Source organism: Pelodiscus sinensis, chromosome 1 (genome assembly GCF_052426305.1).
Source record: "Pelodiscus sinensis isolate ZL-2025 chromosome 1, ASM5242630v1, whole genome shotgun sequence".
Lineage (NCBI taxonomy): Eukaryota > Metazoa > Chordata > Testudines > Trionychidae > Pelodiscus > Pelodiscus sinensis.
Genome location: NC_143052.1, coordinates 186181495 through 186207973, shown reverse-complemented (window position 1 = coordinate 186207973; position 26479 = coordinate 186181495). Strand labels below are relative to the sequence as shown.

The following is a 26479-nucleotide window of genomic DNA, read 5'->3' as shown; positions in this document are numbered from 1 at the left end:
GAGCAGTTTCAGTTTGTTGTGAAAGTATAAATTTAGGGAGTGTATTTTATGACCTAGAAGTAGGTTGTAAAAGCCTTAAAAAAGGTTAGGAGACAAGGTGGGTGAGATAATCTTTTAATGGACCAACTTCTGTTGGTGACAGAGACAATCTTTAGAGCGTAAACAGAGCAGTTCTTATGTCTAGGAAAGGTACTCAGAACATCATAGCTAAATACAAGGTAGAAGTACTGTTAAGCATAAAGTTAACATGTTTCAAGGTGAAGTGTCCAGTTAACACTTGTGCAATCATAGGACAAAGGAAAGTTAGTGGGTTACTTACTGATTGTTGTAATCAGCCATAAATCATGTCTTCATTGGGTCCATGATTTTTGTGTGTTTCCCACACTTACCCTAAAGGGGTTAATGTATACCAGGCAGAAGGGCCAATTAACATATGATGCTGCAAACTGGGGAAACTAAGGCTGAGAAGAAAGCCTAATTAGAGGAAGCTCACCTGTGTAGGAACAGGAATGGGTTCTATAAAGCTAATAGCAGAGAGCGGCTTGAGGGATGTAATCTGTAGTCACTCCCTGGGGGAAAGGGATATGTATTTGGGGCAGTAGAAATTAGCCTGCAATTATTCCCTAAGAGGAGATAAGGCTAGCAAACCTGCAGGGGGATGGGTATCAGAGCCAGGAGGAGAATGAAAGGTTCAAGTAAAAAAGGCAACAAGATTCAGGATGGTGCAACCTTGGTTGTGACTAGAGGGTTCCTGAGCCAGAGCCCAGAGTAGTGGGTGGGCCTCGGTACCCATACCAGCCACTGTAGAAGTGGCATCAGTGGGGCAGTGAATGAGAAGGCTAAGACCGCTGGTAAGGAACTGATTTTGGTACCTCAGATGGGGGAAACGTGGATAGTGAGCTGGTGGGAGGTCTATGTCACGAAGCGGGAGAACCTTGAGTGGCCAAAAGCATAAGAGAGTAGCAGCAGGGTGTGCAGTGAGCAGCAGAAAGAAGTCTTGGACTGGGAAAGAGCTGGCTCCCAAAGAAGCCAGGAGGAGCTGCCACCTGTGGTGACTTTGTGACAGTCTTCTGAATTTAAGTGTCCAAGCTCATCTTTTGACGGTGTTGTGCAGGTTTCCTTTGCAGACAAGGACTGAGAGGTCAGATCTGATCACACTGTGAAAAGTGTTCATCAATGGGACATAGTGTGCTTTTTGATTCTTTCGCCTGCAGAATTTTGTTCAATAAAAGATATGATCTCCCCCACCTTGTCTCTGATATCCTTGGGACCAAAAGAGGTACTACAACACCGTAAACATTTGTTTTTAAATATCACAAGCAGGAAACATAGTCATACATAGCACTCTTCATCCAGAGAACTCAGAGTGCTTTACATAGAGAAGTAACCCTCACTATTTCCATTTTTACATAGGATAAACAGAGCCACAGAAAGGCACTGTTCGGGGTCACACAGAAAGTCACTGAAGAGCTGGGAATAGAACCCAGCTTTCCTGACTCACACTGAGTGCTCTAGCCATTCAAAACTACTGGCTTGTTCAAATAAGGGCTCTATGCAGAAAATATTCACAGCCTTCTGAGATAGCAGGAGGGGCAGCAATCTGAAGAAAGGCAAATATGCTGTTATACACCCCATCAAGTTTTGCACCAGAACTCTGAATTCTGAGTTCATCCCTCTTACTTTCCAGACCAGTGACTGCCTGGCATCATTTCCTTTGTTGACAGAAAACAACTAAGGAAATATCATTGAATCACATACCGCCTTTGGAAATCTTTCCCAATAAGGAAAAAAACTGCCTTTGCATTTAAATAATGTCATTTACATGAGCCTCAGTGCTCCTGAGAAAGATATATTCTGAAGCAGACATCAGAAGTGAAACTGTCATCATCCTGCAGCTACCGTAGAGGGCACGGGCCCCAGGAACAGGGAGCTAGCTCTTTGCCTGCTAAACCTTTGAGTTTCCATGGAGCAACAGAAATGGTCTGATTCTATGTGAGCATGGCTGAGGTGTTTACATCCTTGGGATCTCTGACTGCTGCAGTGGAGACTGTTGCAGCCCCATTGAGGTATCTTGCCTGGAGCCTAGCTTGGACTGGTTATGGACTTTACACCATTTTACAGAGTATAGGAACAAGCCTTCTCCCCTTCCTATTTAGTTTAATGGTGGCAGAATGGGCCCTGCTGGGGTTTGCGCCTGAATAATTTGTAAATTAAAAAACAACAACCCTGAAACCACTACAATAGCCACATTTCCCTACACTTGGTTGAAAATTCAAACCAATTTCCTTGTTGATAGAGTTTCTCTCTCTATGCAAGTGTGCAGTCCTATTAATTTTTTAGAGATCAGATGCACACCACTGAAACACTCACAGTAACTTAACTCTGGCTGCACAAATATACTATTTCAAGATTTTTTTAAAAATCTAGTCTACATGAAATAGAATCAGTTTAAAATTAAAATAGAAGTTTACCTGAAGTTGCTGTTCTAATTCTGGAAAAGCCAAGGGAAAGTTGTTTTCAGGAGGAGTATCATCTGAAATGTAAATACACATTATGAAAGACAACACTTGCTATAAAGGCATTTCACATGCTCAGTTGACATGGTATGGCATGTATGTTGGCCCTTATGACCTGATCCTACAAACACAGGATGCACTTAACTTGGAACATTTGCACAGTCCTATTGAACTCAGTGGAACTTCTCATGGGTGTAAAGTTAAGTCTTTGCAGGACTGGAGCCTTACTTTGTGTTATAATAATTTTGAGAGTCACATTTCTAGAATGTGTTATAGCACAGTAAATCAATCAGTCGATAAATCCAGACAATTTCTATCTCCTGCTTCCAAATTACAGTACAAATAATTCAGGTTTCTGCCATACCCATGCTTTCAATGGGCATGTGACCTCATTAAAAGGTGAAGAGAGTTCATCACCTTGCAGGGGATACTTAGCACATCACATAGCTGGGCCTAACTATAAATGTAACTTCTAAAGTCTTGAAAATGACTTTTTTTGCTATGGTTTACTAAGGCAAAATTAAAAATACAAGAAAGTTTCCCCCAGTAGTAAATGTAATGCCGCTTTTCCGGAAAAACTTGCCAGCTGTCTACACTGGCCACTTGAATTTCCACAAAAGCACTGACTTCCTACTGTAAGAAATCAGTGCTTCCTGCAGAAATACTATTCTGCTCCCATTCAGGCAAAAGTCCCTTTTGCGCAAATCTTTTGCGCAAAAGGGCCAGTGTAGACAGCTGAGATTTGTTTTCCGCAAAAAAGCCCCGATCGCAAAAATGGCGATCGGGGCTTTTTTGTGGAAAAGCCCGTCTAGATTGGCACGGACGCTTTTCCACAAAAAGTGCTTTTGCGGAAAAGCGTTCGTGCCAATCTAGATGCTCTGTTCCTAAAATGCTTTTCACGGAAAACTTTTCCGTTAAAAGCATTTCCGGAAAATCATGCCAATCTAGACGCAGCCCACAGGTTCTTTGTGTTGTTACAGAGACAATACAGACAACAGGACGGCAAGTTTCTCCATGTCTCATTACTTATGTATCTTTTACTCTGACATGGAAGGATCCACCTGCAAGGATGAGGTTAATTCACCTATTAGGCTCAATCAGATCAAAGGCTTTTTAACATAGACTGTCAAGCAGGTATCCTTGAATGCCAGGTATGCCAGTTTTGAGGTGAAAACCCCTGCTCAGTAGGAACTGCACTGAGAATAGAAATGTGAAGCATACTTGTGTGGCAAGAAAACAGTTACCTGTTGTTATGATGGACAAACACCTATTTGGAATGGACATGAGCAATCACTCAAAGAAAAATATTCATTACTCATAGTCATAATCATTATCGCACTACATTTTGGATCGGAGTGCACTCTTTATGTATCTTGCTGCATGTTACAGATCTTCATTACTGGCTAGCTTTCAGAGTCTGTCGTATGCAATGGCACAATTAAATCAGGGTTTACGCAGCAGAAAACTTGTGAGCCTGCAAACTGCTCTGTGCTGGCAGCCCCCTGTGCTCCCATCGAGCCTCATGGAATATCTTGGGTTTTGAGGGGCTGCAGTGGTCTGCTTACACAGAGTATCTTGCCAGGTATTTTGCACCTTCACATTCTGCTATCAATGATCATGGAGCACAGAGATTGTGGTGGGGGATAGGCAAAATGAGCAACCTTGTTTCAGACTGAATATGCAGAGTGTATATTGTCTTGTTAGTATACACTCAAAGCCTTGCTTTAACTAAGAAAGAGTTGGACATCCATGGCAATGAGCTGGCCTTACCATTACTCATACTGTATTGCACAGGGGAAGGGATGTAAACAAATAAACAAACGTGAGGACTATGCTAATGAAAAATGAAGTTAAGAAAAGGGCAACACAAGTAAAACAAAGTTTAGGTACCAAAATCAAGTACTAATATTCCAAGAGCACAGTTTGCATTATTATTAAAAACATCTCTCCATCATCTACTCACAAGGCTTCTCCTGCAATATATTGAAGATTTTTACTTGCATAAAGCTACTCCATGGAAGAGTACAAGTGTTTATTTTGAGTTGCTGTTGCCTTCTTGTGCAAAATTTTAAAAATAGACAAATATTCTAAAAGAAGAAAGACGAATCATACTGCACAGCCAAATGGAATGAAGGAATATGACTCAGTCAGACCAGTAGTACAGCTGCTCTACAAACATTTGGACAAATAGTTGTAAAACATTTTGACTGCAATATTGGATCAGAGTTGTGGAGAGCAGTTAAAGTAATATTTGATAATCCCAGCAGTACAACATACTGTACCAGTAGCAGTAAGGAAGACCCGTCATTATTTTAATTTGCAAAAGAAACCAGGAACAAGTAAATCAGGAATTGCTGCTATTTTTCAACTGCATTAGTTTTTTTAAGTATATTTTCTTTGAATATTTATTACTTTCAAATTATTAGAAATGTTACACTACTAACTGCAGCATAAATAGAAACAGCAAATCAAAAAAATAAAACAAATTCCCTAAATACATTTTAAAAGGATGAAATTTAAAAAGAAATAATTGCAGAGGATATTCTTTCAATAAGCAGATGTTCACGGCTTATTATCTGAACACAAATTGTCTGAGTCAATGGTACTAAAAATAGAACTTATTGGTATCTGAATCATTAAAGCATACCATAGTACATTTTATAATGGGCCTGCCTTAGCATCTACTTAACAGCTGCAAGGGTTTTTTGTTTTTTTTTTTAAACTCACACTAGTTTAAGACTACTTAAAATCAACTTCTCTGTGCTGTTAACATACCACATAAACTAAGAACTTAAGTGTCAGGAATTTTATTGAATCAGAAATTCATACACATACATACATATTCATAGTCTAAAGCAATGTAAAAAGCCCAGCACTTCATCCCACCCCCACATATAAGTCTGGGATATAAAAAGGTACCTAAGGGGAGTTAGGTTCCCAATTTCAGTGAATTTCAATTGTAGCCTAACTCTCTTGCATTCTTTTTTAAATCCCAGTTTGAGTGCCTATTACAATTCCCACTAATGTTGATGGGATTCTTCTTACAACTGAAGTGGAAGATACAACATTCCAATACTGATTTACAAATAATTGTGTAGTGCCCTGGCAAAGTGTGTGCCATATTTTTCTTGAAGGGCTGATCCAGGTGCAGGAAAGATATCTGCTTATGTTACCTGGATGTGGAACAGCCTTTAAAGAAGGAGATTATACGCATTTTGCCAGTGCATTACACAACTATTTTTTGTAAGACAGCAGTGGAATGTTGTGTGTCTTAGGATTCCTGGTTTCTAATCCTGGCTCTAGGAGGGTAGTGTTTACAGAGAGACAAGTACAGACATTGCTTACTAAAAGGCACTGTGGCTAAATGGATGAAATTTGGCTCTGTCATATGAGAGCTCTAGGTTTTATTCCCAGTTATGCCTGAAATGACCTTGTGAGGACTCTTGGTTATCTTATTTGCAAAAGGGTAGAGGACAATAATTACCTTCCCTTAGGACAGGAATATGAGGGACTTGTTTAATAATAAGGTTAGGGACTTCATAAAAACATTAACAGCACTGATGATCTTCCTGCCCACCACACTCTCTCCTTAAGCTACAGGAATTGTAGAAAGGGAACATGGCGGAGACCATGCTTATTGTAAAATTGGTGTGCACATACTCATCATAGTGAGCAAATAGTAAAGAGAAGAACGTAGAGCTAATTTCTCTGTTTTGGTTCTGGAGTAAACTCTGAAGGATATAGGTGTTTCAGCTAGTATTTTCTATGTAAGACCCAACTCTGAAGGATATAGGAGTTTGGGCAAATACTATTTTTATGTCAGAAAATAACCTAGAGTGTCTTGCTCTGTTTTGGCACATAAACTCTCATAAGTGAAAGAACTAACTTTGAAGAACACAGAAGTTTGGAGAAATAGGGTTAATATAAAGAATTTGAGCATCATTGTGTGATTTGATATTGTTGGAGAAAATGTTTAAGAGAAGGCAAACTAAAGATGCCCCTAAAGATCAGGAAACATTACCTTTTGTTTAAACAAGTTTTACAGGGGTTTGAGCACAGCCCATAAACTAAACTAATAAAGCCTAATATAGTAAATGAATAGCAAAATACTGTGACTTCTGTCAGATAGGATTGCTATCTAACTGCCAAAATAACTACCCCAATGCAACAAAAAAGAAAGCAAATGGAAAAAGTCAGCAGGAGGTATCAGGATATGTTTACACTACAGAGTTTTTTTGGAAAAACTGAATTTTTTCTAAAAAAACCCCTTCAATTATGTCCACGCTGCAATCACATTCTTTCAAAAAAAAAAATCGAAAGAACTGAGGGCTTTTTCCAACATTGGTAAACCGCTTTCTACGAGGAAGAAGCCTTTTTCTGAAAGAGCTCTTTTGGAAAAAGGCGTGTGTGGACAGGGAAGAGAAAGTTCTTTCACAAGAAGAGGAAAGAAGAAAAAGCACAGGTGTCCTGGGGGCCATTCTGCCCATAGTAATCGCAGCTTAAATGTGAGATAGCGTCCATTCTGTGTGGACGCTATCTGTTGAAAAAGCAGATCGCTTTTTTGATGCGCTTTGGCAGTATGGACGCTCTCTTTTGGAATTTATATCAGAAGATCTCTTCTGGAAAAGCTTCTTCCGAAAGAAGCCTGCAGTCTAGACATAGCCTAATTGAGAAGATCACCTCTTTGCTAAACTGGTAGTGGAACAAAATCTGTACCCATGGAAAGTAATGGCTCAGTGAGTAAAATAAGACCAGGTCCAGACAAGCAGGCAAACAACAGATAAAGAAATTGGAAAACAGGTTGGGAGCGCTGAGAGGCATAGTGGTGGAAGTAAAGAAAGTAGTAAGTCGCGGCACAGAGAATTTCGATATCTGGGACAATAGTTGGAAAAGTGTCATTTTGAAAAGTAAGAAAGTAATTTTTTTTTAAAGTAAAATGTTAACTCTGCAAAGGAAGGAAGAAATTAAGCAGTTGATCATTGTAAAAGTGTTAGAGGCAAAATGTAAAAGGAAAAAAATCCTGGTTTCTTTGCAGTGATTCTGAAGAAAAATTGTCCTTTTCTTAAAGGAATAGTCTACAGGCAAAGAAACAATCTAACTGAAATCATTTGACTATGGACAAGATAGTCAAATTCACTAAAAGAACATAAGTGTTTTCTATTGGAATTTAGTGGCCCGCACATGTAGAAAAGAGAATGTCATCAATATACAGTTCTGTAAAAATAAAGCAGTGCAAGGAATGTTAAAAATATGTATGCACATATACCTGTGAGCATGTGGATATTATAAATATGTAAGGATATGAAGACCTAAAACAACAAAGCTGGGTTGTAAAATCCTGTTTTGTAGGTTTAAAATGAATTGGTTTGGGTTTCTAAATTATTCCACTAAAATACATTTGAATTTTTCATTCAAACTTGCAAAACTGACAGACCCTTTTTGCCAGACACCAGTAATTATATTGTTGGGCTTTGATGTTTAGGATTTAATCCTTAAGGTACCTCAATACTTTATTTAAAAATATATTGAACTTTATAAAGATCAAAGTTATTATTACAATAAGGGACAAGTACAAGTTGCAATTCAAAATAATAATATAAAAAAATTAAAAACCACTATATCCTAAAGCCATGGTCACCAACCAGTAGATCAGGATCTACCATTAGATCTTGAAGCCTCTGACAGGTGATCCCGATTGGTTTGGCCGGGAAGCTAACAAGCGCAGGCACTTCAGTTGCCCTTTCACCCATTGTCATGCTGCTCCTGTCCTCTGCCTTAGAGCTACCTGCCCAGGAGCTTCCTGCTTGCTGTGCAGGGGAGGGGAGGGGAGGGAGAAGGGAGGGCGCTGATGGCAGGGTGTCTCCCCTACGCCCACTCCTGTACCCTATCTCCACACAGACAGAAGGGGACAGAGGGAGCTTGGCAATGCAAATCTCTGTCACTCTCACACACTGTGTGTCTATGTCATTCTCTCTCTCTCTCTCTCTCTCTCTCTCTCTCTCTCTCTCTCTCTCTCACTCACACACACACACTGTCCTTCACTCTCATCTCCTGAACCAACATATATGGGGGGGGGAGGTTGTTACTTCTTTTATTGCTTGCAACATGTGTTATTTTTGGTTTGTGACTGGTCTGTGCATTTCATCATTTTCATTTCTCTCTTATGCTTAAATTTCATTCTTTGAGTAGTTTGTTCTAAAATGCTTAACCTGATGCATTGGAGTAATTATCCCTGAGGTAATTGCTGCTCCTGGAAGTGGTTGGCATGTCCCTGGAGCTCCTGAGAAAAGCAAAGCAGGTGGTCTCCACATGCTGTCCTTGCCTGGAGATACTGCTTCTGCAGCTCCCATTGATCAATAACGGGGAATTGTGGCCAGTAGAAATTGTGGGCTCAGTGCCTGTAGTTGAAGGGCAGTATCTGGTGCCATGGAGCCATTGCTGTACATGCCAGCTGCATTCAGGAGTGGTACAGGACCAGGGCAGGAGTAAAGCTGCCTTAACCCCACTGCTCCACCACCTAAACGCTGTCTCAGTTAAACAGTGCTCAGCCAGAACCTGCTTCATGAATCCCTGAATTTTCTCCTAACCCAACCTCCTGCCCCAGATGTGAGTCCCCCTGCACGCAAACTCCTTCCTAGACCTTGTACCCTGAAACTCTTCTGGACCCAATACCCCACCTGCGTTAAGCTTGCAGCCCCTCCCATACTCCAAACTCCTTGGCCCAAGACCAGAGCCTGCACCCCAGTTCCTGCCCCAGCCTGGTGAAAGTGAATATGGGGGAAGAAGGAGGCTAGAGTGAGAAGGGTGAGGCCTCAGAAGGGGTGGAGCAGGGCAGGGCCTCAAAGAAGGGGTGAGAAGGAAGAGGGGCAAAGGTATTTGGGTTTGAGGTAGATCTTACTTAAATTGAAGAATTAATCTTGTGGTTTAAAATGTTGGAGACCACTGTCCTAAAGCAACAGCAGGGGTTACACATACAAAAAAAAAAAACCCCTTTAGAAACATTGAGCCTTAAGGTGGCTTTAAGTAATCAGACTGTCACTTTAATAAAGTACACAAAAACTCTGTAAGCACAAAAGTATTATAGTAGTAATGCTTCTCAGCTGTTACCTATGAATTAACTTAAAGCTTAGTAGAGCAGAAAAACTATAACAAGCCTGGTCTGCTGTAATAAGAAAAACAATTGAGGTAAACTACTTCATAAACCTAGTAAGTGAACAGTGGAATAATTCAAACTGAACAGTAGAATATTTCACTCTAAATGCTTAAAAGTAGAAGCCATTGAAACATGGCCTGCCCATTAAACAAAAACACAGGAAAATAAGGTACTAATTCCTCTGCTTTGCCTGCAATCAGCAACATTTTTAAAGGTATTTTAAACAATAATCTGCCTCCTCCTCCCCCCAAAAAATGGAGTAAGAAAAGAGTTCTTGTCTTTCAGAGCTTCAGAAAAAAATGGTGCCAGCTAAGGAGCAATCTGAGAATATGATTGATCCACTTTTGTGATGAAAATTATGTTTTGTGGTGCTGGTCTTGCTGCTAGCATTGTTGTATATTGTGTTTTTTAAAGAAACACTCCATTAATCAAAAAATAATAAGCATTTAAACTGTATTTACAAAAACAAATGTTGCAGAAGGGTAAAGGTCAAGGATTACTACAGGTTGAACCTCCCAAATCCAGGCCTCTCTGGTTTGGCAGGGCCACAGATGTTCCTGGACCAAAGAGCTCCAGAGCTGGGAGTGGGAGCCGGCTGAGACAACGCGGGGTTGGAAAGCCCTAGATGGGTCAGCAGCAGCTGGACCAGGCAGTGGCTGGGGAAGCTCCCGCCCCAGCCAAGAAACCCCTGGCATCAGCTGGGCTAGGTGGCCAGGGAATCCTGGCCCCAGCTGAGGAATCCCAGCTGCAATGGGGCTTCAAACAGGTGACCCAGCTTGGAACCCCAGAATGAAGTGGGGCTGGCAGAGGTGGGTGGCCCTGGCTGGGGAACCCCAGAGAGTTCCCAGCAGCAGTGGGCCGGCCCTAGCAGTGACGCGCTGTGGCCGGATGATGCTGGATGTGGAACCCCCAGCGGCAGTGGGGCTGGCAGTGGCTGGGTGGCCCCAGCCCAGGAATAATAGGGAACCCTAGGGCAACTTGAGACCCTAGGGCAGTATGCAGTCAGCAGGAGTTAGGAGCCTGTGCCAGGCCAACGGCAGGGCAGGGAGCCTGAGGGAGAGGAGCCTGGGAGCGGAGTAGCCAACAGGGGAGCACTGACCTCCCTTGGTCCAACAAATTCCGTGGTTCAGGACAGCTCAGGTCCCAAGGGTGCTGGACCAGGGAGGTCCAACCTGTAGTTTGTTAGAGGAAACAATCTCCACAAGTGGAAGAGGCACATTTAAAAGCAAACTATGCAAGGGACACAACATTTACCTATTAGTAAAAATAAAAAAACCATAAATTTTAAATACAAAGTAAAATTACCAAAAATTAAGTTATGCAAAAACATTGGTAATGCCACTTTTCCAAAGATTTCATAGGAATTTATGAGAAATGCCCTTAAAGGGCGTGAGACTGAAAGTCCCCCACAGTGTTATGCTTATAAAAGTACACTGAACTTTTTTTCAGGGGACAAGGCAGAAAGTTGTGTTTATTTAAAGTACAAAATAGATATCAGAAACCAGCATATGTATACATTCACACACCACATACATACATGAACTAAAAGTTCTGCTGCTGCTGTTATAGTTACATCCTTACCCATTGCACAAGTCAGCCTAGTGGCCAGCTAAACTGAGCAAGAGTAGGGGAGCTGGGCCTCAGCTGGCTGTATCTGAAATTCCATTGTTATTGCAAAACAACCCAAAGTACTTCTGCTCTTGCCTGTTTTTATAGTGACCGATTTCCACATACGCCTATGAACTTTGCTTTGCTCCAGAACCTGGGGTCATGAGTTTGAGTTCTGCCCCAGGAGCAGCCAGGCAGCTGCTTCCAGCTTCCCCCAGGCTAAAGCTGGCACCAGCTGACAGTAGGGAAGTGGTTTACCAGTTTTCCCAGGGTTGAAGCCAGCAGAGGCAAACAGCTTGCTCTGGCTGCAGCAAGTGGAGCAGCAATTGGCCCAGGCAGCGGCCTGCGCACTTGGGGGGAACCACTTCAGCTCCAGATGCAGCTCCAAACAGGGAATAAGTTAGCGGCCCAGAGGTGGAGTGTGGAATAAGATAGTAGCCCACGGGCCAGGAGCTCAGGGAATCTGGCCAGCAGGTCCAGGCAGGCAGGCCAGGATGCAGCCCACCAGAATCTGGAGGATGGACTCCCAGGGCACTCTCCGATGGGTGTGAGTGCACGCTGCGTCCAGATGTCATGAGGTGAGGGTGGATCAGAGAGGACATGTCCATGGCAGCAGCAAGTCCTTCACAAGCAAGATGGCAGCCAGGTCTGCTTTGGCCTCCTGTGCCAGACCAACCTGAGTGTGTGGCTATGTCTAAACTACATCCCTCTTTCGAAAGAGGGATGTAAATTAGGCAGATCAAAATTTCAAATGAAGCGGGGATTTAAATATCCCGTGCTTCATTTGCATAATCACATCACAGCGTTCTTTTGAAAAAGGGTATTTCGAAAGTGAAACCGCTGTCTAGACACGGTTCTTTGGGGAAAAAGAAAAACTCTTTTTTCAAAGATCCTGTACTCCTCATCCCTACTTCATTTGCACTTTCGATCTGCCTAATTTACATCCCTCTTTCAAAAGAGGGATGTAGTTTAGACATACCCAATGTCTACTGTCACAATTGGATGGGTTATGCTAATAATAATAATATCCCTGAATAATCCTTAAAACCAGGTTCTGAATGCTGATGCCTTATCCATTAGGCCACTGGAGGACCCACCCCAGATCTAGACTTCTCAAGTCTGCCAGTGTATTCTCAAATGTTCTCGATGACAGATGGCATGACGAACACCTCTCCTTTTAGAATAGTGTAGATCAGGGCCTTACTAAATTCACAGCTATGAAAAACCCATCATGGAACATGAAATATGGGTCTTGTGTGCTTTTACCTTATACTAAGGTAGCCGATAATTTTATTGTCAAGGTTCATATTTCTTGGTCATGGTATACGTAGTCTATGAATTTTAATGTTACAATCTGCTCAATCTATATATCTTATTTGGGTGCATGTATCATTCTGGTATGAAAGGTTAGAAATATGAGGCATGAAATTGTTTATGGTTTTAAATGTGCAAATGTTAGCCTTCAGTGGTGCTCCCTGAAGCCTTAATTAGTGAGTGATCAACTTAATGACTTGAGAACAGCCTTGTTTGTCTTTTAAGTCTAAGCAGTTGTTGGTCTTAGGAAGACATATGATCATATCGCCTGGTAGAGAGGTACCAGTTTGACCAGGTAATTTTCCATAGAACGTGGAAGTAGAGAACAAAACTTTCCCACTGAAGGAGAATCTATATGTAGTCCCCTTACTAAAGGTGCCTCTGACTTTTTCTGGGAGGCTCCTGTGTGCTGCAATCTAGCTCTAAAGACTACAATTCCCATGAGCCCTTGAGGAAACCAGGAAGGAAGTTGTTGGTCTGAGGCTCTCCATGTGGAGAGAAGGACTGAGCAATCTGGGGGGCTTTCCTTTGTTTTTTGGAACAAAAGGGAGCCAAGCTGCTGTGGAGGAGCTTTATCTAGTTCAGGAGCTGTTATGTTACAGCTACAGACTGGGACTGAGCCTTTGGAACTGGGATATAGCAGGCTGCTTCTGATTGCCCTAGAGGAGAGAGACTCTCTGGCTGTGGCTCAGAAGGACTATTCTACACCCAGTACACAGAAGGAAGCTATAACTAAATGGGCTCTTTGGGAAAGTGCTGCCCAGGACAGACCTCCAAGATATAGACTAACTCTGGGTCCAAAGAGAATCAGAGAGGCCAGCCCAGTGAAGGGGCATTTGGTGGAAGCTGTTCAGAGGCAGAGGGACTTAGCAGCTGGCTGCATAGCTTGGACTCACACATTTCAGCTGCAGAACTTCAAGCACGCCCACGCAAGCATCTGGGACTCTGAGTCCAGAGTAGTGCACGCTCTGGGGTGGGATAGATGGTGACAGTGCAAATGCCAGCTAGATAAGTTCCTATTACTTCTGTATGCTTTGTTAATTGTTGTTATTCACTGTTAAACCCTGTGTCTTTAAGTTATTAAGTAAAGGTGTGTTCATTTTAATTTAATCAATTAGATGTATATTATTTATAATTGTTGTCCTGGAGTTAGATACAGATTATTGCTGGAATAATTTTATTCCTGGAGGCTCCCAAGGCACACCATTAAGTGTGTACAGGGCCAGCCAGGTGGAGGCACCACCATTCTATAGTCATGAGCAAGGGACTGCAGGAAGGGGGCAGGGATAGTTCAGTGGTTTGAGCATTGGCCTGCTAAACCCAGGGTTGTGAGTTCAATCCTTGTGGAGACCATTTAGGGATTTGGGACAAAAGTTTGTCAGGGATGGTACTTGGTCCTGCTGTTAAGACAGGGGGCTGGATTCAAGGTCCTTTCTGGTTCTAGGAGATAGGCAATCTCTATTAATTTATTTTAATTTAACAACATCACCACTGGGGTACTCAGGATCTCCTTTTATGTTAAAACCACCAGGCACACCTGTGAGTGTGACCTGCTCTCGAGTACCTGGGGAGGAAAAAGGGGGTTACATATACAAACAATGGGAAGTTATCTATTCTTTTGTCTTCAGCTGGCCTGGGGAAGGGCCTGGCATGCTAAGATACAAAGGAAACAAAAGGAACCACCCAAGACCCATCATCTTTGACTTGAAGATTGGCCTGAAATAAGAACAAGCTCTAGGGTAAGGTAAAGTGCTACATAGTCCTGTTTTAGGGTAAGGAACTAATTGTAATAAGTTTTTTTTTTAGTGAATTAGAACTAGCGATGCATTTTCTTCTCATTTTAATTCTGTAATTTACTTTGCTCTGTCTGTTTTCACTTTCACTGTTATTTGTTCTACCGTTGTTCCCAAAGATCTGATTAGGATCATGTACTTCCCCACCCTAAGGAGATAACAACCTATGTCTCCTAGGGATACCAACGTGAACTCATGTACACATTTAACCAATAAGCCTGGGCTCATTGGTTAACCTGCATAGTCACACACATTCCCTCCCCCCACTGCCTCTGTATCTTTTAAGCCCACTCCCTGCACGGGTCAGCTCCCTCTCCCTGCTGCCTCTCCCCACTGACTCCCTCAAAGGCAGCAGCTGCAGGGGGTGAGGGAGGGAAGGTAGGCAGGAGCCTGTGCTCTGGAGGGGAGGGGAGGCTTAAAAGCCAGTTCCCCATGAGCACCAACTTCTGCGGATCTGCCTGACCCCCATACTGCTCCCTCTGAAAGAGAGGCAGCAGCGTGAGGGGGCAGGAGCCAGTACATGTGGGGAGCTGGCTAAAAAGCCAGTGTCCTGCACGTACTGGCTCCCATGGAGCTTCCTGCCACCCATGATGCTGCCTCTGTATCAGAGGCAGCAGTGTCAGGGAAGGTGGGAGCCAGTTCTCATGAGGAACAGGGTTTTAAGGAGGCTAATTGTGAGCTCTCACATTTTCAAATATTGGCCTATTCTTTAAAATAATTTGGAACCATCAGGTTGTGCAATTAGCTAGTTTAACTATTTAAAATCATAATACATAATTCAGGGGCAGCTAGTATTGGCCACTGTCGGCAGACAGGATACTGAGCTAGATGGACCTTTGGTCTGACCCAATATGGCTGTTTTATGTTCTCATGCCCTAAAGTGCACTGCCAGTTTATTTTCATAGTTTTGTTATTATATTTATTTATTTGTATTGTGATAGCACTAGGAGCTCTAATCACTGACAGGACCCCTTTGTAGAACGTCCTGTGCAAACACAGAACAAAAAGACAATCCTTGCCCAAAAGAGCTTACAACTGAAGAATGAGACATAGAGGCTACGTCTACACTGGCCCCTTTTCCGAAAGGGGCATGCTAGTTTGACAGGTCGTAATAGGGAAATCCGCGGGGGATTTAAATATCCCCCGCGACATTTAAATAAAATAAATAAAAATGTCTGCCGCTTTTTTCCGGCTTTTAGAAAAGCCGGAAAAGAGCGTCTACACTGGCCCCGATCCTCCGGAAAAAAGCCCTTTTCCGGAGGATCTCTTATTCCTACTTTGAAGCATCCTAACTTTTGAGTAGGAATAAGCAGCAGTAAGGGGCATAAAGAAGTAATATTAAAAAACACTACACATTCAGGTGGCTAAGCAATTAGACTGTTACTCTAATGAAAGTACATGAAAACTAAAAACAAAAACAAAAAAGAATGATTGTAATAATGGTTCTTAGCAGTTGCCTGTAAATAAATTTGAAGCTTACCACAGCAGAAAAACTATGACAAGCATGGTGGAAGGGAAACTGAGATATACTGCCTCATTAATTTAATAACTGAACAGTGGGATAATTTATCTTAAAACCTTAAAAGGTAGAATCCATTGAAACATGATCTGCCTATGAAACAAAACCCAAAAGAGTATGGAGTAATTTTTTTGTTTTGCCTGTAATCAGCAAGAACATTTGCAAAAGGAAAGCAGGATTTTAAGCAATAATTTGCCACCTCCATTCCCCAAAAGAGGTAGAAACATATTTTTATAGTTTCTCAGAACTTTAGGGGGGAAAACAACTGGTATCCTGCCAGTTGAGAAGCAATTCAGAATACCATGAACCTACAATCACAACAAACAATCTGTTTTGTATTGTGCTTTTTGTATTTGTGTTTGGAGCATTTTGTGTTTTGTTTATTTTGTTACCAACATTGTTGTGCATGATGTTTAAACCCACCACTACGACAGATTTTCAGAATTAAAATTACCAATAAAAGAAAGACACGTAAAAATATTTGTTATTGAAAACCAAAATCAGAAACAATTGGCAAATCTTAGTCAACTTCCTTAGTCAACCCAGGTAAGCGCACATAGGTTGTGGGTTTAGTATGCAGAGAAAAAGAGCAGGCAAGTAAACCAGAGAAAAAATAAAAACACTGCTAGAACAGAATTCCAGTCTAAGTATTTTAAAGTCACAGCTCCAGTTTTATGCTTTCCTGATGAGTCAAGGACATTTGTCATCTGGCTGGCTGCTAATTAGCCTACATACATCCCTCTGAGGGAGCCTTCATACTGCTTTAAATTTGGTATGTAGTGTGCTCAGCATGCAATGCTGATCCATTTTGCAGGTACCCTTAAATAGCTTTTTCTTTAGGTTAATGGCTGCATATTTGATATATATGTGTATATAGTAATAATTAATGTGTATATATTAATATATATACACACACACCTCTGTGACTTTAAAATACTTAGGGTGGAATTCCATTCTAGTAATGCTTTTACTTATCCCTGGTCTGCTTGCCTGCCCTCTCTTTTTGCATGCTATATTTTTTTAAAATGTGCTTTTACATATTGAAATTACAATTATAAATTAATTGATTGATTGATTTTCACTTCCCTAAATATGAAATATTATTTTTATCAGATACTTAATCATCAATATATGCTGATTGTTGATTAAGCATCTGATAAAAATATTTCATATTTGAGGAAGTGAAAATAAATCAATTCATAAATGATCAATAATTGTAATTTCAATATGTAAAAGCATGTTTTAAAAAAGCAATACTGATATGGTACTTTGAAATTGTGAACTGGTGACAATTTTAGTTATTTTTCTACCTTTTTGTGTATATTTATTGACATTCCGAAGTAGAGAACACATAGCAAAAGATTGGCCAGATAAATTGACACTTATTTTGGCTGCTATCCGTAGCAGTAATAAACTAAGGACAAAAATTCAGCCATATCAAATTCTGTCTGGACAACCTATGTGGTTAATGATTGACTCTAAATCAGCTAATTGGGAGTACCTGCAATAACCCAAATTATCTCAAATGGCTTGAACAGTTACAAGATGACTGGACTACATTGCAATATAAGATTTCTCAGGCAATTGAACAAATGAACCAGAAATTGTAAAAGGATAAAGTTATATAATCCAATATGTGGGAACCTGGAGATCAGGTAATATACCTAAAATGGGGCAAGAAAAAACCTTGTGTTAGAATCAAAATGGACTGACCCCTATTCCATAGTGGATTGCTTGAGCCCGTTAGTCTATTGCATAAACAAGAATGGTAAACTGAAATGGGTACATTTTTCGCAAATTAAGCTGTTTGCATGTAGATCAGTGTTTGAATTCTTTGCAGAAAAAGGACTTCCTGGAACCTAAACACAAGGCGCTGCTTAACCGTACAATTTTTAATTCACAGAAAATGAAACTCCAGTGTAAGGTCTGCCTTGGTCTGTTTCTGGGAACTTTTAGAACAAAGTAGTCTGATGGGGCTCTTGTACATTTCAAAGGAGGAATATGGAACTCTGTGTGCCACCCGGGAAGTCCAGCTGACTCTGGGCTGCATGCCGCGTGCCAGCTTTGAAATTTATGAGTCCCCAAAGTGGCAGCGCAGCATGGAGCCGGACTTCGTGCCGCGCTTCCGATTTGAAATGCCACGCTAGAGCCTAGGATCAGCTGAGGAGTCCCCAGCTGACCCCGGGCTCCATGCACCGCAGCTCCACACAGCTGACCCCGGGCTCTACGTACTGCAGCTCCACACAGCTGATCCCTGGCTCAGCTGTGCAGCGCTGCCCTTTTGAAGTATTCCTTCTTCCCCTCTCGCCCCCCCAGATACAGGCAGCAAGGGGAGGGGAATCAAATAGTCAGTGGCCCAGTGATCATCATGAAATGGTATGATAAAAACACCAGCCAAATTTTAAGACTACTAGGAAATACCAATGTATATGCCTGGGAAGGTGACATTGGACTTGAGGTTCACCTCATAAATACTACAGAAATACAAAATCACTTGAAAAGTTGGGGTTAGAATAGAAGGTTCTTTTGGACTACCAGTCATGTAGTATCACCATATGAGTGGGATGAGCTTGTTAAATAAGGAACAATACTAACAGTCACTGTGGGATACTGCCCCATACCCAGTGGTGAATAGAACCAATGGTTCCCAGACACCTATACCAAAACCTGGATCAAAGACTATGCATTTCAAAGAAGTACCCTGATTAAAATAAAAAAAAAACCTAAATTATTTGTGACCCAAAGTCATCCAGTAAGAATCTAGTTAAATCCACTACTAGTACACATAAAAATTGGTATGGACTGGACTTAGCTAAATGTGTTAAAAATGGAATTTAAATATTTACCCTACTCCCTTCCTATTTTGATGGCCTGGATAAAAATACATCAATACCACAATGGCCGAGCAAAATGAGATGTAGCAGACACTATATTAGGAGGAGTTGGTTATGGAACAGGGATTATGAATACCATGACTTAAAGTTTATTAAGCATAAGCATAAGCTAAGCTCTCTGCCACAACTGCAAGATAGCCTCATTCACAAGCAAGCACATACTAATATGGACTTGCTTCATATGGATTGGGGGAACCTGAAAGCAACATGGAACATAAAACTGCCTTGTCCTTATGATGTGCTGACATGCAGATTCTTAGCTTAGCATCTCTTGAACATGAGATGTTATGGGTAATATCTGGAAATGTTAGGTATACATCTTTTAAAAACAATGAAAAAGGTCACTCTTTGATACTTATAGCTATGACTGTTTGCAATATGTCTCCAGCATGGTTAAGCCTGATTTGTTACTAGATAAATTGTTGTTAAGATTGCTTTCCAACAGGCTATGGAGACAGAAATATAGAAAGTAAGCCCACTTCCAAAACTGACCATGGGATCTTTTTGGCTACCCTAGGTTATAGGCCAGTAGGCTGGGAAAGAAAAGAAATGATTGGACACTCAAGGTTGTACGGAATGGGGCCCTCAGAAATGGGTATGCTTATCCTTGTCTGTCACCACAGAATCATTTAGTATGAATACATCATTGGGAATATGTTTTTGGGACAAATTGGAAAATAAGACTCGTGTCTTGTATAATGGATAATATATATGTGTTATGTCCTGGGAAAATGTATTTTGGGAAGATGGAAGTATCAGCCAGCCACCAGTGGAGGAATGTAGATGTATTGCCAGCGAGCTATATATTAACAATTACACTTACTCTTTACTAAAGATTAAAAGGGCACTTGTACTATAATTGTCACTTTGGCTAATTTCTCTGTTCCCCTTGGCCTGGATTGGCATGATTTAACTGATCATTTACTAAAAGGAACAAAGGTTATGCAGTTTTTACAACAGACACAGAAGGATATAGGGCCACATGATTTAGTTCGGATTGGTCCTGTCTAGAGCACGGGGCTGGACTTGATGACCTTCTGAGGTCTCTTCCAGCTCTATTGTTCTATGATTCTGTGTCATTCATATATTAGATCCAAATGGGAATGAGTTAAGAACTGCTAAATTTGAAAAAGAAATGACATCCTATCACTGGTATGATGTTTTTATAGGCTGGTCCCCAACTTTTAAGGGCATATTATCTATCATGATTCACTCATTGCTGATTATATTAATATTATTCTGAATTTGCTTTGAAACAGTTATATAAAGTGTGACCCACTCCAGGGCTACGTCTACATTGGCATGATTTTCCGGAAATGCTTTTAACGGAAAAGTTTTCCATTAAAAGCATTTTCAGAAAAGCGCGTCTAGATTGACAGGATGCTTTTCCGCAAAAGCACTTTTTGCGGAAAAGCGTCCGTGGCCAATCTAGACGCGCTTTTCCGCAAAAAAGCACCGATCGCCATTTTCGCGATCGGGGCTTTTTTGCGGAAAACAAATCTCTGCTGTCTACACTGGCCCTTTTGTGCAAAAGTTTTTCGGAAAAAGACTTTTGCCCGAACGGGAGCAGCATAGTATTTCTGCAAAAGCACTGACAATCTTATATGAGATTGTCAGTGCTTTTGCGGAAATTCAAGCGGCCAGTGTAGACAGCTGGCAAATATTTCCGCAAAAGCAGATGATTTTGCAGAAAAACTTGCCAGTCTAGACACAGCCCAGAAGTATTTTTGAGAGGTCAAAAGGGGGATAATGTAGCCATGCAGCTAAAATGTACCTGCATGCAATGTAATGTCACTCAATGTACCTTACCAGCCAACAGCCTAGTGCTGTTGGTAAAAAAGCATTAAGCAATCTGTGTTTGTTATTAATGTTAAAGCAGGAATAGACCAAAAGGATCTATTTGTCACTCTTTTACCATTCAGATTGTTTCTTCTTTAATTTAAGAGTGTAAGAATGGTTTTTGTACTGGATTTGTTTTTACAGAAGCAACTATGTAATTTTTTGTGTACAGAATGAGGAATGTGTGTTAGAGGATAAGTGTGAAGGCATGCACTGGACCAGATGTCCTAGGGAAGAGCCGAGGACAGACATAAAGGTGTCAGGAGATTGCTGTATATCCCTAAAAAGGTCCTGTGTGTTTCTTACAAGCATTACATAGCATCACTGTTAGTCAGACTACCCTCAACCCTTTTTATGGACCTCCCACAGTCCCAATAAAAATACAGCACAAGATTGGCCTGGTTTTAATTGTTTTTGTGGTCATTATCAGGCCCTAAAATGCCAACCTTTGAACATAGTAATACAATTTTTGTATGGATAACATAAGCCATATCATTTCTTGCAGATCAATCATACTAAATAACTCTCTTTTCTTAAGTTGATAACAATCTTTGTTCTCAATATTTCTCAAGCTTTGTTGCAGTCCTAACTAGTAATATAATCACCATCCAGAGAAAACACTCCTTTCCTCTTTTTATATCTGGTTAGAATACTTGCCTACATTATTTTGGTAGGATAATTCTGTATTACTGGGTGTCACTCACACTACCATGCCTGACAAATAAGACAAAATCTAAGAAAAAAACTAAATGAATGTAATTCCCTCACCACCTTGCTCTGGGTGAGGTTTTTACATACCACCACAATACTAAATCTCTCAAATGCTGTCAACTTTCAGAGTTGAGACACGGAACTCTGTCTTGAACTGAGAAAAACAACTCTCCTCAACTGAAAAAAGGGTTAGAGGAATATAAAAAGAAGAAATTCTAAATATAAAATGGACAAAGATGATAGAAGCTGAATCAGCAGATGAGATAGTAACCCACCTGGTGCAGTACCTGCATTCTTTGAGATGTCCATATTGTCATTTCCACTGCTTATTGGGATTTTAAAAGACATTTTAGGGGTAAATTAAAGATAAATAACAGCACAAAACACTGAGAACCAGGACTGGTGATTGTAAACCAGGGGTAGGGCCACTGACCCACAGAAAAATCAGTCAGGGGCCACACACAAGTGAGAAGCAAAAAACAACCCTCACTGTCATGGCCCCCAACTGAGAAGAAAGACACTTCTCACATTCCCCTTGTACACCAGAGCTTGGAGGGCCCAGGCTAGTAGATTTTGTGTGCTCCAGCCCTGTGGTGGGACTGTGGGGGTGGGGGGGGGGGGGGCTGGAGTACCAATGCAGGCTCCCCAGTGCTGGGAGAAAGCCCTGAGCCTTAGGGGCCGGATCCAGGCAAGCCAGGGACTGCATGCAACACTCAGGCCTGAGGTTTCCCACCACTGCTGTAAACAAATTTTATGGGACTATGGGAAACGTGGCCACAGCCATGATAAGTGAATATCTGGCTAACTAAAATAATTCTAGACCATGGATTTTGCCAGACCAGAGAGTGCCAGATTAAAGAAGTTCAACCTGTAGCCTACATAGATGTGCCCCCCCTCCCAATTGTATCTTTCTCAAAACCTTTATATGTCACTTACCTTTGTAAATTGTATGTTTTTTCAAACGTGGACTAAGTTACCATACATAGTTATACATTATTTCAAGGCTGTAATGTGGACCTTTATGTACTACTGTAATGTTAAGTAGTAATAAATACAGGAAGATTATTTACAAACGTTTTTTAAGATATTATAAAAGAAAAAAGATGACAACATTGAAATTAAGATTGTATTCACACAGCATTCAGGAAACAAAGCATTATTATTCCTGCAACAGACTTAACTATGCTCCATAATACAATTAAAATGTGGCTTACATGTATATCTGTGGACTTGTATGTACTTATACAAGGTCTGAATGTAATTCTGTGTGTGAAAACATACACAAAGACAGTTTGATATTAGAGAGCATGCAGAAAAAAAACAAGGATGAAAACCAAAATCATGGACCAGAGTTAAGACTGTTGTAGGAATAATAACACTCCATATTCTGAATGGTGTTTGAAACATCCATGTTACCCTCTTGCGTAAGAATACACAAAATGGAGTAACTTACCTGAAAAGTTCTGTGACTCCTGAGAGCAGAAAATGAGCTATTGCATCCACATTGTGAAAGGAAGACAGATAGTACTGTAGTGGAGTAGTCTACAAACATGCATGGTAAGTGGGTTTACAAGTAATGATAACAAACTCTGGGGCTACGTCTACACTGGCATAATTTTCCGAAAATGCTTTTTATGGAAAAGTTTTCCGTTAAAAGCATTTTCGGAAAAGTGCGTCTAGATTGGCAGGATGCTTTTCTGCAAAAGCACTTTTTGCGGAAAAGCGTCCGTGGCCAATCTAGACGTGGTTTTCTGCAAAAAAGCCCCGATCGCCATTTTCACGATCGGGGCTTTTTTGCGGAGAACAGTACTATGTTGTCTACACTGGCCCTTTTGCACAAAAGTCTTTCGGAAAAATATTTTTGCTCAAATGGGAGCAGCATAGTTTTCCAGAAAAGCACTGATGATTTTACATGAGATCGTCAGTGCTTTTCTGGAAATTCAAGTTGCCAGTGTAGACAGATGGCAAGTTTTTCCGGAAAAGCAGATGATTTTCCAGAAAAACTTGCCAGTCTAGACACAGCCTGGGATTTCAGATTCTGCTTATAGATGTCTGCCTTGCCTCTAGGCCATCCTCTAGAATTGGCAGCAGGGCAGTAACTTTTCCATCTTTGAGATGCTGTCATTACTTCCCTATTGCTGGTGTACTTTATTTCATTCTTAATTTCAAACTGTCTATCAATACCTCCTAGGCATTTTCAAAAATTAAGAGATAATCAGTAATGTGTACCTAATCCAAGGGTTAACATATGTTCAGGTTACATACTAGAAGTTGATACTCAGTCAGCATTAACTTACAGGACAAACAGCAATGGAATTTGTGGTACTTTGTTGGAGAACATGCTATGTTAAGCCTCTGTTTCCTGAATCTTTCCCTCAACCTGGGAGCTCTGTTGATATTTCTCAATCTTCCTACCGATGAGAAAGTCTCTTTTTGTTCTGTCCTTTCCTTAGATGTCAGCTTTGACCGCCTTATCAAAAAAAAATTAAAACTTTTTTTTTAAAGTTTCCCTGAAATTTCTCAGTTTTACATGCAAATAATTTGGTAATTTTGTTGCAGTTTTGTGTTTATTCCATATTCTGTTGACATAAATCTCTCGTTTTTATATAGTATCTAAGCTGTTGGACAAGTTATTTTAATTTATTGATAGTTTCCTTTAACAATATTGTAGTTATTAGGAAAAACTGATTATTCACACACATGGAAAAAGTCCATACATGATATTGGACTTTATTTGTTATTATAATACTAGCAAGAACTTATAAAATAGAGAAACATTTCATTTTGATTTATTCCATAAAATTAAACTGTACCTGCAGAGTCATTTAGACTGAAGGCAATTCGTACTGGCTTATCAGCAGGTACTCTTGCTGTGGTGATCATGTGGGCACTTGAGCCTACGCGTTTATCTGTGTGTTCCAGCTGCAATTATATAAATATTGCATACATTACAGGTCATATGAAGCCATTACATCTTCCGCTTAGTGATTTGCACATACTTATAGCTGCACTATTTTCATTTTTTATTCTAATAAAGCACACTTACAGCGACATGCACAGGCCTATATCTGACTTTTGTTTTAAAATCTTTTAAAGTTAAATTCAGTGATAGAAACTAAATACTTGATTTAGCCACAGTTCAGGTACAGGCAGTGACGAAGCAAACTTTCTCCACATTGCCATGACAGCATCTCTCAGACTTGACCTTGACAGTCACACATTTAACTCTCTAAGCCTTGTCACTGACCCTTTCATTTAGATGTTAAGGATCTGCCTAGAGGGAGTCAGCTGCAGTATCAGAGCCTTAGTTAGCCCAGGCTTTTCTTCTGAGAGTATGTCTACACAGCAACATTATTTCGAAATAACTTAGTCCGTGTCTACACAGCAGGCAGTTATTTCGAAATAATGTTGAAATACTGTCAAGCTGGAGGACTTCTTATTCTGAGTCCTGTAACCCTCATAGTGCAAGGAATAAGGGAAGTCAGCAGAAGAGTGCTCTATTTCAAAGTAAGTGCTGTGTAGATGCTCCCAATTTTGAAATAAGCCACTTCAAAATAAGCTATGCAATTAACGTAGCTCAATTTGTGTAGCTTATTTCAAGTTAAACCCTACTGTGTAGACACACCTGAGTGTCCCAACTCCAAATACCAGTTAACTAGATGGATCTCTCTCCACAAAATAAAATAAAATAAAAATAAAAGCCCCAAACTCCCAATTAATTTTACATAGGACAAAACCAAATAGCTCCAGTAATTGTGTTCAATTGCCACCAACTTAGAATAAACTTAAAGCATGATCAAGCTTATTGCACTTATAGTTACACTAAGTATATTTAGACTTGCAAATAAATGTTTTTGGCCAAACAGTCTATTAAATATTTAAAGCCAACTTAAACTTCTGTATCTCTCATATAAAGCTGCTGTATTAAATATTTAGAAAAAGTATACACTGAGGCTTCAATCCTACACTGAGCCTTGTCCTTGTGTGGAGCCTAAATGAAGTTAATGGGACTGACATTGGTGAAAGATCTGCCCAAGCAGGAATCAATATAGGATTGGGGTATGAGAACTAAGTAAACTTCAAACATTATCCAGCAGTGAATTGTACCTACATCACCTATGTAGATTACTACATGAATGTAATTTAAATAAACATAGAAGTGTAAAACACCCACAGAAAATTAGAGATCAAAGTATTCTGTAAAGTACAGCAAAAAATGCTAAAAGCTACGCTATACTTCTGTAGACAATGTGGCATTTAGTTTGTGGAAAGGGAAAAGACAGATAATCACATGGCAGCTTCTCCATAATACTTTAGAAAGCAGTGGTTGTTTTCTGGCACTATAATTGCATCACCCCATTCTATGTTCTGTTTTATTACTAGGGCACCAAATAAAAACACTGCAACAGAACATCATTACAAGAGAAAGGTCTTGCTTGGTGATGCACAAGCTCAGGCAAATTCATCCCTGACATCAATCCTTTGCAGGCAGTAGAGTAATGCCAAGCATGAATTTGGCCCACTGACTTCAACATTTATTTTTTATTTGTTTTGTCTGTCTCAGCATTTAGCCAACAGAGAGATACTGTTACTCTGTGGCAATGTTACACAATAATCCATTGATGTGCCTGCTGGTCATATAATTGTTGTCTTACAGTGCTTGAATTTTCTTTAAAAAAAGAATAATTATTTCAAAATCCTTACTTTGGAGCTGGCAGTCTCTTTTCATATTGATATTTGGAGGATTCTCATGGAGAACCACATCTTTCCCTATTATTTACTAAACAAAAAAACATGCACATACTCAAACAGCATCAATTGGAAGAGAGACCACATAGTCATTTAAACAGATAAAATGAATTTTGGGGGTCTTTTCCAAAGCACTCTGTAGTGTATGGAGGTAGTTCACTTTAAAATGCATCATTCCACATTAAATAACAATGTTTAATATTCAGAATGTTTCTGTAACAACTTTTTCTAGAGTAACGATATCCCTCTTCCATAGTCTCTTTGGCTACATCTAGACTACAGGGGGGTTTCCAGGATACCAGAGATATCCCGGAAAAACTATGCTGTGTCCAGGGAACACATCTGCTCTTCCGCTTTTTTTTTTGCGGAAAAGCAGACGCGCT

The 26479-nt window shown here is 40.5% G+C and overlaps 1 protein-coding gene across 1 annotated transcript in view; it reads right to left on the bottom strand.

The window, feature by feature from the left end:
* Nucleotides 1-26479, bottom strand: part of MAP3K7CL (MAP3K7 C-terminal like) — a 60762-nt gene that overhangs the window by 32725 nt on the left and 1558 nt on the right. Inside the window, exons 2-3 of the mRNA XM_006126076.5 lie at nucleotides 24161-24269; nucleotides 2472-2533 (exon numbers count right to left, since the gene is read on the bottom strand). Of these exons, the coding sequence (XP_006126138.2) occupies nucleotides 2472-2533; nucleotides 24161-24230 (132 nt within the window). The 5' untranslated portion in view covers nucleotides 24231-24269. The remainder of the gene's footprint in view (nucleotides 1-2471; nucleotides 2534-24160; nucleotides 24270-26479) is intronic.